Source organism: Oncorhynchus kisutch, linkage group LG19, assembly GCF_002021735.2.
Source record: "Oncorhynchus kisutch isolate 150728-3 linkage group LG19, Okis_V2, whole genome shotgun sequence".
In the NCBI taxonomy this organism is placed as follows: domain Eukaryota; kingdom Metazoa; phylum Chordata; class Actinopteri; order Salmoniformes; family Salmonidae; genus Oncorhynchus; species Oncorhynchus kisutch.
This window is the reverse complement of record NC_034192.2, coordinates 16,882,064-16,894,270: the sequence shown is the minus strand read 5'-3', so window position 1 is coordinate 16,894,270 and position 12,207 is coordinate 16,882,064. Positions and strand designations below refer to the sequence as shown.

Sequence of the window (12,207 nt, the reverse complement as noted above, 5' to 3'; positions counted from 1 at the left end):
AGGTAGTAGTTTTGGAATTGTTAGGTTAGATTACTCGTTGGTTATTACTGCATTGTCGGAACTAGAAGCACAAGCATTTCGCTACACTCGCATTAACATCTGCTAACCAAGTGTTTGTGACAAATAAATTTGATTTGATGCCCAACTTCCATCAACACTTCTCCAAAGCAACTACGTGCGATAAAGTTCTAGACCACTGCTATTCTACCCTGTCAAGCATGCATACAAGGCCCTCCCTCGTCATCCATTTGGCAAAATCAGATCATGACTCTGTACTTTTGCTTCCTGTTTACAAGCAGAAACTCAAACAAGAAGTACCTGCAATTCGCTCGGTTGAGAAACGGTCACCAGAATCAGAGGTTATGCTACAGGACTGCTCTGCTAGTGCTGATTGGAATATGTTTTGAGACTCCAGCGCCAACATTGACGAGCTAACCACCTCCATCACAGACAGAATTAAGTTCATATTTCATCGTTGGCATCATGTGTCTGGCTAGTCAGCTTGGATATGTAATAAAGCAGCGACAACTCCATTTAAAAAGCAGATCCCGACTGCTGGCCTGGTAGAATCACTGACTGTACCATGCTGCTCTCCCCCCAGCCTCCACCTCCCTTTATTAGACTTCTTAGAAAATGCATCAGCAACGTAGTACCCACGATGAGGGTTTTCTGCTTCCCCTATCAAAAGCCCTGGATTAACAAGTTGGCGCTTAACTAAAGAACAGGGCTACCGCACACAGTGCCATCTTAGACAACCCTGATGCTATGGCCAAAGACAGGAATAATTACAAGAAGGCCTGCTATAAACTCCGTAAAGTAATCAAACGAGCAAAAGGATAATATAGAAATACAGTGGAATCATTACACAGACTCCGCCACACACCGTATGTGGCAGGGACTACAGTCCATTATGCATTACAAATCGAGACCCAACCGTGATCTGCCCAACGATGCCTCTCTACCAGACGAACTCAATGTATTTTATGCACGTTTTGACAACAACATCGAGCCAGGTGTGAGGGACGTCACCAACCCAGAGGAATGGGTGATCTCGCTCTCCGGGCCCCAACGTTATTCCAGGGCACGTGCAGAACAGTTTGGCAGGCAAATACACAGTCATTTTCAACCTCTCCTTGTCCCAGTCTGTAATCCCAATGTTTTAAGATGACCACAATCATTCCTGCGCCTTAGAACTCTTAGGCTTCATGTCACAATGACTACCACCCTGTGGCACTAACTTCTCTAATTGTTAAGTGCTTTGAGAGGCAAGTTATGGCACATATTAACTGCCTCATCCCAGCCACACTAGACCCACTCCAGTTTGCATACCGCCCCAACAGATCCATAGATGATGCAATCTCAATTGCACTTCACACTGCCCTCAGCAACCTAGATAAGAGGAATACCTATGTGAGAATGCTGTTAATGGACTACAGCTCAGTGTTCAACACTATTGTCCACTCTAAGCTCGTCACCAAGCTTAGGACTTTGGGTCTGAATGCCTCCCTCTGCAACTGGATCCTGGACATCCCGCCATGCTGACCATTAATAGAGGGGCCCCACAGGGGTGTGTGCTTAGTTCCCTCCTGTACTCCCTGTTCAACAACTGTGTGGCCATGCACAACTCCATTATCAAGTTTGCTGATAACACGACGGTGGTAGGCCTGATCAGGAGGTCAGTGACCTGGCAGTGTGGTCACATAGCAACAACCTCATCCTCAATGTCAGCAGGACCAAGAAGCTGATCATGGACTTCAGGAAACAGGGGTGGCGAATACGCCCCCATCCACATCAACAGGGCAGCAGTGGAGCAAGTAGATCTTCAAATTGTGCCAAAATCACTAAGGACTTAAAATGGTGGTTGAAAAGGTTTGGCATGGTCCCTCAAATCCGCAAAAGGGTCTACAGCTGTACCATTGAGAGCATATTGACTGGCTGCATCACTGCTTGGTATGGCAATAGCACCGCCCTCGATCACATGGCCCTACAGAGGGTTGTGAGGACAGCCCAGTACATCAGTGGGACCAAGCTCTCTACCATCCAGGATCTCTACATCAGGCGGTGTGAAAATAAGGCCCGGAAAATCATCAACCACCCAAGCCATATACTATTTTCCCTGCTGCCGCATGGCAAGAGGTACATCAGACACCTGAACAGCTTCTCTCCCAAAGCAATACGACTAACTAACAAAATAGCTACACAAACTGTGTTAACCTTGTATCATTATTGACCTTTTATTTCAATCTCGCACTGTCTCTATGCACACTCACAGGGCTCTACACACTCAAACTCTCACTCCATCATTTGCTCACTCAAACATTCCAGGCTGTATCACAACCGGCGGCCGTGATTGGGAGTCCCATAGGGCAGCGCACAATTGGCCCAGCGTTGTCAGGGTTAGGGTTTGTCCCGCGGTAGGCTGTCATTGGAAATAAGATTTTGTTCTTAACTGACTTGCCTGGTTAACTAAAAAATGTAATAATTTAAATTTTAAAAATAATAATTTAAAAACTCTACACACCCACAAGCTGCTGCTACTCTGTTTATCTTATATCCTATTGCCTAATCCCTAATAGGCCGTCATTGTAAGTAAGAATTTGTTCTTAACTGACTGTTTAAATATTTCCAGTATATAGTATGGTTACTTACTTTGTGTATTTCATATTCTTATTTCTTGTGTATTTTTGTAGTAATATATTGTTATTGATAATTGCATTGTTGGGTTTTCAGTTTGCAAGAAAGGCATTTCACTGTACTTGTACATGCGACATTAAAACCACAGGTTGTGTATCAAGCTCTATACAGTGGACCCTTCTTGAGTCATGAGTTTTCCCGGTTACACGAGTCTACTGAAAATGGAATGTTTGGCAAAAAAGGCGAACCTGTTATGGTCTTTGCCTTTCAAAATCAGAAGTGGTCTTCTTTGACATTCAGCACCTCACTTACCACAATCCTATTCCCTCATGTGTCTCAGCACGACCCTGAACCACTTCATGACTAATAGCTTACCTCCCGTTGTATAAACCAGAGAGACAGTCAGTGACACATAGCCTCACAAAATGATCTAGCCACTGGGCTGAATCAGCGCTATCACAATGACTCAAACAATAGAACCGACTCCCTCACAGGTACAACCTCGCTAAGACGCCTTCACCTCTGGCTCAGGCACAACGACGGAAGCTGGAATCATTGAGGCGGATCAGACAGCACACATACAATCACACAGCACAATCCAAGGATATTCAGAGCATTACAAAAGCCGACTGCAGGGAAAATCATCAACGGTACAAAATGGTTAAGAGCGAGTCTGACAACACGTAAGTACACACACACCTGAGCAGCTCCAATGCAAGTCATACCAAACTGCCCCCATGCCTTTCCAGGACGGAGCTGATAAGCCAGACAGATACTGCAGGATTAGAGGACTGACAAAGAACAAAACCTTGAAACTTATAGGAGAACAAGCGTAAGTGAAAGGGTGAATAGACTCCTTCAAATCACCCATAGAACTTTAAATCCTCCATAGAATAGCCCTTAGAAGTTGAAAGCGTAAAACACACAAAAAAAAATGTTCAAATCGGCCATATAAATGCCCATGAAAGAACAATACCAAAGCTACTGCCGTTACCCCATTACGGCCTTGGATCACAAGTTAAAGCACCATCTCGTCTCAAAGGAGTACAGTAGAAGTAAAGCTAGAGAACGAGTAAGTACAAACTAAAAGCATCATTTGTGTCCCTTGGATTATGCACGGTGGCCACTGGCCAGATGGCAAAGTTTAGTTCCCCCTCAGCTATTCATATGGCATCGTTAGAACACAGCAGATGTTTCACTGCTTGTTTTCTCAGATGGAGTTCTTTACCACAGAGCTATGAACTGGGTTTTCTATTAGAAGGTGAGACGGGGAGGTGTTGCAACCCAACACAATGATACAAGGTCAGATATCTTTCCCCTAAATGGTTTAGTTCAGGATTGGGGTGAACCTGTGTGGTTGAGTGGTAACATTCCTACACGAAGCACATATCAGAGCTTCAAAACGGTATTGGGTTCGATGATCCCTATGAGCACCATTCCTACATGAGTCTGATCTTAGATCTGTAATTCATATCCAGCAACATACCAAGGTCAGTGTTGGGTCCAGCCAGGACCTGTTTAAACTTGTCCAGGCGGGATGCCTCCCTCTCTGTCATGGCTGGGGTCCCGGAGGTGTTCTGGTCAGCTATACGAGCCACCATGGGGATGGTGGGCCGGTGGGGCAGGGACTGCTGTCTGTGGAGCGACGCATCTGGATAAACAGAGAGAAGGGAGAGATACTGAGAACAACAAACACACACAAAGATGCACACACTTGGTCACACGCAAAAACACAAACACGCACACCTGTTGCGAGCACCTTTCCTCTGAGCACACCCATTGAATTCACATGTCATACAAAACTGTCACACAAACACTGTGTAACCCAACCACCTTTCTCCACTACAGTAACAGCAAACCTGCATTTTTATATTTATTTAACTAGACAAGTCAGTTAAGAACAAATTCTTACTTACAATGACAGCCTACCCCAGGCCTAACCCTAACAATTGTGCGCCAACCTATGGGACTCCCAATCACGGCCAGTTGTGATACAGCCTGGAATCGAACCAGGTTCTGTACTGACGACTAGCACTGAGATGCAGTGCCTTAGACCGCTGTGCCACTCGGGAGCCCCATTATAGACAATAACAAGGCAGAGTAGAGTTTGTTCCCAGCAGCAGAAGTAGAGGACAGCGGAGGACACCCAGAGAAGGTGTAGAGTGCTGCAGGGCCGAGGTCAGGCCACTCTCTCTCTTTCTGTCTCTCCATTAGCAGAGAGCAGCTTGTTTGTAGGCTGAAAGCGTGGAGGGAGGGGAGTGCCAGGTTAGACAGAGGGGAGAGGAGACGGGGTAGAGAGAAGCTACCAGACAGACAACAATATTATAGTGATGTGACTAAAGGAAAATGAACACAGATTTTTTGTGATGAGTTGAGCTCAAGACGGCAGCTTGGTTTGAACACAGCATGCAAAGGGGAGTGTGTGAATACTATCACTTCCTGCAGGCAAAGAACAGAGTGGGTCGCTCAACCTCCACTGCATAATCACCATGATATATAATTTACCCAAGCACTACAATAGAGAGCAGAACTATCACAGAAAATATGAGGTCTCTCCCAGCAGGAAGGGCAGTGTGCGAGTAGGGGTCCGTGTGCGATTAGGGGTCCGTGGGGGAGTAGGGGTCCGTGGGCGAGTAGGGGTCAGTGTATGAACACATCAGATGCGCGGGTCTGTCTTTTGTGTGTGTGAGTGAGAGAGTGAGAGATATATATATGCGTGTGTACTGATCAACACAGATGAATGGAGCAGACACCAGACAGTGTCTACTCTGCCAGTGTCTCCTCCATGGAGATAATACTGGAGTTAGGGCTGCTACGGGCTGCTGTCTTATCTCCTGCACCACCACAGACAGCAGGCAGATGTTCCCTACTGCACAAGACAAACACCACCCTCTGCTGCTGCTACCACACTAACAAATGAACATGAAAAGCCTAGCAGGCTCAGAGCAGAGGCAGGGGGAGAGGAAATATTGTGTATAGAAGGAGTGGGTGAAGACTGAAGACAGAGGAAATTATGGGCCCTATGGAGTGGGGTTCCTCCTTTCAAGATTCCTTCCTTGTTAGGAAGTTGTTCCTCACATCTGTCACCTCACCTGACGCTTACATTTTTTTGTCTGTTTGTTGATTGATGGATAGAGAGGAGAGAGACCGAGAAGAGAAACGTGCGACATATGTCTACTTACCCTTAGGTGATCCGATGGGGGCCTCACTCAGTGACTTCACCAGTCTGCCATCACTGAGCGGGCTGGGCTCACAAGCAAACGACACCTCAGGGGTCGATTCCTCCCCTTCCTCCCACTGCTCTTCCACCTCTTCCTCATGCGCCTCTTCCTCTCGGTCCTCCAGCTCTGACGCGTCGGCATCGTCCTGTCTCTGCTTCTCCTGCTGCTTGCTGTGGTTCTCGATCACCTGCAAAATGACAATAACATATTTTTTTAAATGTAACTCCTTAAAAACAGCTTAATGTATTATAAGGGCGTATAAGTTAATATAAAACAGGGCTTATGAGTACATAAGGGCCTTTGAAACACCCAAGGACGACTGACTGCTGTGTATGTTGACAGGATAGAATCACCTTGTTGGCGGTTTCCATGACGACCTCGGTGTTGAGGTTCTGTGCAGCCATGGCGAGCAGCTCGTCGTCGTCGTCCCCCACGTCCCAGGCATCGCTGGTGATGCTCTCAAACTCCTGGAAGGTGGTGGCTTTCTTTGGCTTCCCTCCCGGTGTCATCTGGGGCTTGTTGCCCGCTTTGATTAGACTAAGATGGGGAAAGATGAGAAGTTAAGGGTACTAGAAGTCATCCAAAGCATTAAAAAAAAAGAGACCAAAAACCCAAAATTATACATGTATTTTCAATTCATGTTATTTTTTTAGAGGAAGTTGGAAGAGGTTGGTAATAATGGTGAATTGAATGACAGGTGTAAAACTTAGAAAGGATGAACAGAAAGGCCATGAAAGATTAGGACTGGGAGACAAATTCACCCTGGTAGGGCCACTTCACAAACATCCCTCAACTGTTCATTCAATGGAATTAGAGATTCAAATGCCAAATACAGTTGGTCAAAAAGTGCCTACTTCAGCCAAAGAACATACCCTTGTACTAAATTCCAAAAAATCTCAATTGAGTGTATTTTGAAGTTCTATTAATGATACTGGAGCTGTGCCCCATCTACAGATGGATATTCTCACGTTGACGCAGCGAGCCGATGTTGAAAAGAACTGACTGACGAGAATGTTGGGGGGGAAAAAACTGAATGACGATAATGAAAGAAATTAAACAATCACAAAAACATTCCGCAAGGACAATCAATGAGTCAGCATCTATTTGAATTATTTCAAAAAGCTTATTGTAAAAGGTACACAATCACAGCGCAGATTAAATCAATTAACAACAATTTATCACAGAAAACCTTCCTTTGTGTATGAGAGACGTTTTCTTCAGGGGGGGGAAAAAAGTAATAAAAAGCCAATTTAATTTATCCTTTTTCCTCTCGTGTCCATGAGACTCAGGTGTGCACCAGAGATTGAAAAGCAGCACGGGTGGAAGGAGAGAGGAGAGGGGACACTTCCTTTCCATCTCATTATTTTCACTCAAAACAAAAGCATTAGCATAACAAAAGCAAAGCCAAGTTCAATATGACTCTACTTGTGACTAGCCCACTCCTGACAGGTGATAAAACCATGGAAGTCAGCCTAACAATAACAAGTAAATGAAATAAACCCCTCTGTGGACATCAGCCACATGATTAGACTTGCAGCACTTTGATCTAAAGGCAAAGCAACAAAAGCCTATTACTGAAGATCAGCTGTTTCATCTGTTTCCGCTCTCTCCTTGTCAACCCACAACCAACAGTTGGGAGAATATACTTGGTATACCGGTACGTGAGCAGATGGGTGGAGTTTCAGAACTATGCTGGACTGGGCTGGACTGAACTGTGCTGCACAGCCCAAAGAGCCAGTAGAGAGATTATTATTCAGTTACCTATATAGAATATTTGATTAAGCCTACCTTGGGTCTGTGTGAGTTAATCTAACAGATGTCAAATGGAGATAAGACAGATCATTAAAAAAAATAGTAGGTGCCACAGCCTGAGAAGTAAGCCCTTCTAGGTGCCAAATCTGTCTCTGCTTTAGAGCATTTCCATTGAAAACGACCCATGAGCACCAAAATGTGAAGTTCATAGGCGCATATAAAATTGTGAAAGCGAAGAGTATATATTTTGGCAAATTTAAGGTATACATTTTCCATCTAAAAAATGTGGCATAATTAAAGGTTTTATTTCTGGATAAACAGATGGAAAAGGGGACTTAAACATCTACCAGAAAAAGTCTTAAAAACGGTATTAGAAATGCATCAAAACACAATAATGTCAATGTATAGACCCTTGACAACTAATATCAACCCTTATATTTAGTATTGGAGAAATGGTTTACCTTCTGTAAGTTTAAGAAATAGTCTTGTGCCTTGTAATTCTGTTACCAAAACCCCACATATCTTAAGATATTTTCTCATTTCTCTCCCTCATGAGGGAGGATAATGTAAGCTCACAGAAGTAACAAGTAATGGTAGACCTACCAGTTAGTTACTGATATCAATTTTGTTTACTAATTATTAAAACTCCTAATCAGTTACCAAATTGGTAGCCGAATTACCCCCCCCCCAAAAAAAAACACTGCAACTGAAATGACTACAATGGAAAATAATGTGTCACAAACCACAGTTGGGTCACCTTCTACTGTCCTCTCTACCACTGGCATACTTATGTTCAGCTCAGAACTGATTTCTTTGTCTTTCTGTTGTCTGGTGGTCAAACCAAGAGTGTTAATGTTAATGGACCCAGTTAATGTCACCTCTTCCAGCACTTACTGACACCCATCCATGAGCACTCTCTCTTTCAATTTACTGTAACCAGCATCCTCACTCACTGAGTAACGGCCAACACCAGACGTTCATGGACATTGAAAAGTAGTTCACATTTGGTCAGGCCACCCTGGCCTTGATGTGAACATCCACAGACAAAACACACTGGACCAAATCTGAACCTATCATCACAGACATACATTTGGATAGCAGAGTGCAGTACAGGGAGTAGAGCACAGAACAGTGAGTAGAGCACAGTACAGTAAAGTTACATACAATAGTATAATATAGGACAATACAGTAGCATACTTTACTGAACGCTGCTGTATTGTACTGTCCTGTCCTCTGCTGTGATGTTCAAACTTGTAAAAAATGAGCTGACATGCCATTATTTCTGCAGACATCTTTGAATCTTAATTCGGAGCTTTTGGACAATGTGGTCTCATAAAAATGTGTGGGAGATTTTATTGTAATTCCCTTACCAAAGTCATTGTGCATAGATTTGTATGGTTTGGTGAACTTTGAAATCAATCTATTTTTTGTTTGTCATACATTTGAAAGTGAAAAACCTGAGTCAAAGCATAATGTTATTACCGTGGAATTGCCCTTATGCCAATTTGCTGTTCTATTGGCAAGGAAACGATGTAGCTAGTGCTGATTAAACAGTTAGACACCCAGGCTAAAGTGGAGCGGACATAATTCCCTATCCTCAATCAAGTCAAACGGGTGCTTAAAAAGACAGTCAAACAAGGACATGCAGTGTTTCTTTTAATTACAATAGTCCTAACTCATCGATCACACAGACAGCGTCATTGTGCAAAATGGTATGCAGTGTCATCTGGATCGAGGCGAAAGGAAGTTATAATAGCATTGAAATTTAGCCTCAGCATTTCCTGAAAGTTAGAAACTTCTGCTACCATTTCTGTCAAGCCATATCATTTGATGCGTATGTTGGATAAATACAACGTATGCAACACACTGCAACTGTCTCTGCAATGACGCAAGGAAAGCACAGCGTTCCATAGTAAATGAATGTACTTCTGTTGTACCAAAATCAAATGTCGCTGCCGGTGTGATTGAGGCGAAAGGAAGTTATAATAGCATTGAATTTTAACCTCAGCATTTCCTGAAAGTTAGAAACTGGATTTTCAGGTCAGTCCACTACTCCAACCTGAATGGCCATCTTAAATCCCATATCAAAGGACTAAAGCTACCTACATACCCGAAAGCAACAGTCACCATTCATTATAGAATATGTCCCTAATGGCATGTTATTCCCTATATTGTGCAGCACTGGAAGGATATGGGGAGCCATTTGGGACTCAGACATACTGTTGGACATATACCGCACAACTAATCAGACACTTACTTAGCATGCAGAAGAGGGTCGAAAGGAGGGTGTTGAGCACCATACACATGTTGTATGCTGTGGAGAGGGGAAAAAACACAATGACCTATTGCTATGCTTTGACAAGAAAATCTACTGAAATAATGTATTACAGTGTATTATAGTAAACAGTGGATAACATGTCTCTGTCAACTAATGCCTTGATTAAGTTAAAGTGCACTCCAATAATGAGAAAATTCATTGAGCAGACCAACTTTGGTTTACTTAGGTTTCATTTGAAAGCAGCTGTCAACAGTAGTTGGCAATATGATGCCGCATTTGATTATTTGATGAGCATGTAGCCATCTAGCCTAAACGTAAAGTTACTTAACGTGGCTACACATCATAAAGTTCAATAAGTCGTCTTGTGAATTTCATTGCTGGTAACGTTATGATGACAATACGCTCTGACAACGAGTCAGTTCAACCAGGAAAGGCTACTAGCTAGCTAAATTAAAACCTTAGAAAGTTAGCGAACTGGAGCCTAAACGTAAAGTTACTTGGAACTTAGCTACACATCAAAAATAAGTTCAATACGTCATATTGATATTTAATTTTTGCTATATTGACAATACGCTCTGACAACGAGTCAGTTAAATCAGAAAAGGCCAACAGCTACCTAAATAAAAACCTTAGAAAGTTAACTTGCTAGCAAGGAATGCTAGGCTTGGCTATCTGGTTAGCTAAGCTAGCTGAATACCAAACGACGAACTCATACTACAAGCATTTAGCTAACGTTAGCGGCTGGTGATATGTTCTCTAGAATCACTGAGGCAAGAGCATGCGCACGTTTGACAACCCCATAAAGTATGACATGAAGCAACACATAATTATTGGATGTGTGAAAAGCTAAATGTTTCAACGTTACAGTCAGTGTGACCTGTAATTTCAAACGTAATAGTGCAACGGAGCTAGCTAACAAGCAGTGAGCAAATGTAGCTACCAAGAAGGAACACGTCACTTATACCTGCCAGGGACCTTAGCTGTATTTCTTTTCCAGAATTGTTTCTTGTTTCCGTCAGTTGACATTTTCTTTCCCTGGTACAATATGTCACAAACACAAAAATGCGAGTATTGTTACCGAAAGTTTTTAAAAAGTCTAAAGCGTGTTTATTTACGCCCAGGTCCCTCCTCCAAAACTCAGAACGCCGCCATGTTGGAGCTGCGTTAGTCTGAGCAAGCGCTGTAGGGATTGGTCAGTTTCACAATGCCTAGCCATCGCCCAATCACAAGTACAATCTACTGTATGTGAGTTGAGACGCGCTTGACGTCATCTTCAAATGTGTCAGTTGCTGCATTCATGTGCTCGTCGAAACTAGAAACTCTGAATTATCCGACTGGCTAACAAGTTATAGTTATCTACGTCCCGCGTTCAACGAACCAGGAAGACAGAAATGTCCATGTTTCATTGTTCCGACTAGCTTTGTGAACGCAGTAAACGTCGCTGAGGTATAATACCGCGTTCAAGTCCTAGTCGGAAATAGGAAACGCAGCACGTGATTAACAACAACCATTGAGCAAGTCGGACATTTCCAAGTTTCCTTGTGCAGACTAGTACTTGAACGAGGTATAATATAAACGGTCAATGTGGATGGCAGATGAGCTGGCAGGTAGGATTTAGGTTCTCCCTGTCTCTGGCCCACACTCCAGTACAGAATGTGGAGGATATCAAATCAATCAAATTGGCTCCTGAGTGGCACAGCGGTCTAAGGCACTGCATCTTAGCGCTAGAGGCGTCACTACAGACCCTGGTTTGATTATAGGCTGTATCACAACCGGCCATGATTGGGAGTCTGCACAATTTGTCCATGTTTGGCGGGGTTAGGCTGTCATTGTAAATAAGAATTTGTTCTTAACTGACTTGCCTAGATAAATAAAGGTTAAATAAAAAATAAATCAAACTGTAGACCTTACTGTGAAATGCTTACATACAAGACCTTAACCAACAGTGCAGTTCAAGAAGAGTTAAGAACATATTTAGCGACTAAACCAAAAAAATATTAAGTAAAAAAATACTATGTACACACCCCTGAAGGGCCCCAGTGTTGAGGATCAGCGTGTCAGATGTGTTGTTACCTATCCTTACCACCTGGGGGCGGCCTGTCAGGAAGTCCAGGATCCAGTTGCAAGGGAGGTGTTTAGTCCCAGGGTCCTTTGCTTAGTGATGAGCTTTGAGGGCACTATGGTGTTAAACGCTGAGCTGTACTCAATGAACAGCATTCTCACATAGGTGTTCCTTTTGTCCAGGTGGGAAAGGGCAGTGTGGAGTGCGATTGAGATTGCGTCATCTGTGGATCTGTTTGGACGGAGGCGAATTGGAGTGGG

At 43.4% G+C, this 12,207-nt stretch overlaps 1 protein-coding gene across 1 annotated transcript in view; it reads right to left on the bottom strand.

Moving 5' to 3' along the window:
* LOC109864391 (TBC1 domain family member 22B-like) overlaps nt 1-11,068 on the bottom strand; it is a 170,981-nt gene extending 159,913 nt beyond the window's left edge. The window contains exons 1-5 of the mRNA XM_031798280.1: nt 10,850-11,068; nt 9,865-9,921; nt 6,209-6,392; nt 5,817-6,042; nt 4,121-4,285 (exon numbers count right to left, since the gene is read on the bottom strand). Coding sequence (XP_031654140.1) covers nt 4,121-4,285; nt 5,817-6,042; nt 6,209-6,392; nt 9,865-9,921; nt 10,850-10,911 — 694 coding nt within the window. The 5' untranslated portion in view covers nt 10,912-11,068. The remainder of the gene's footprint in view (nt 1-4,120; nt 4,286-5,816; nt 6,043-6,208; nt 6,393-9,864; nt 9,922-10,849) is intronic.
* Between the last annotated feature and the right edge of the window lie 1,139 nt (nt 11,069-12,207).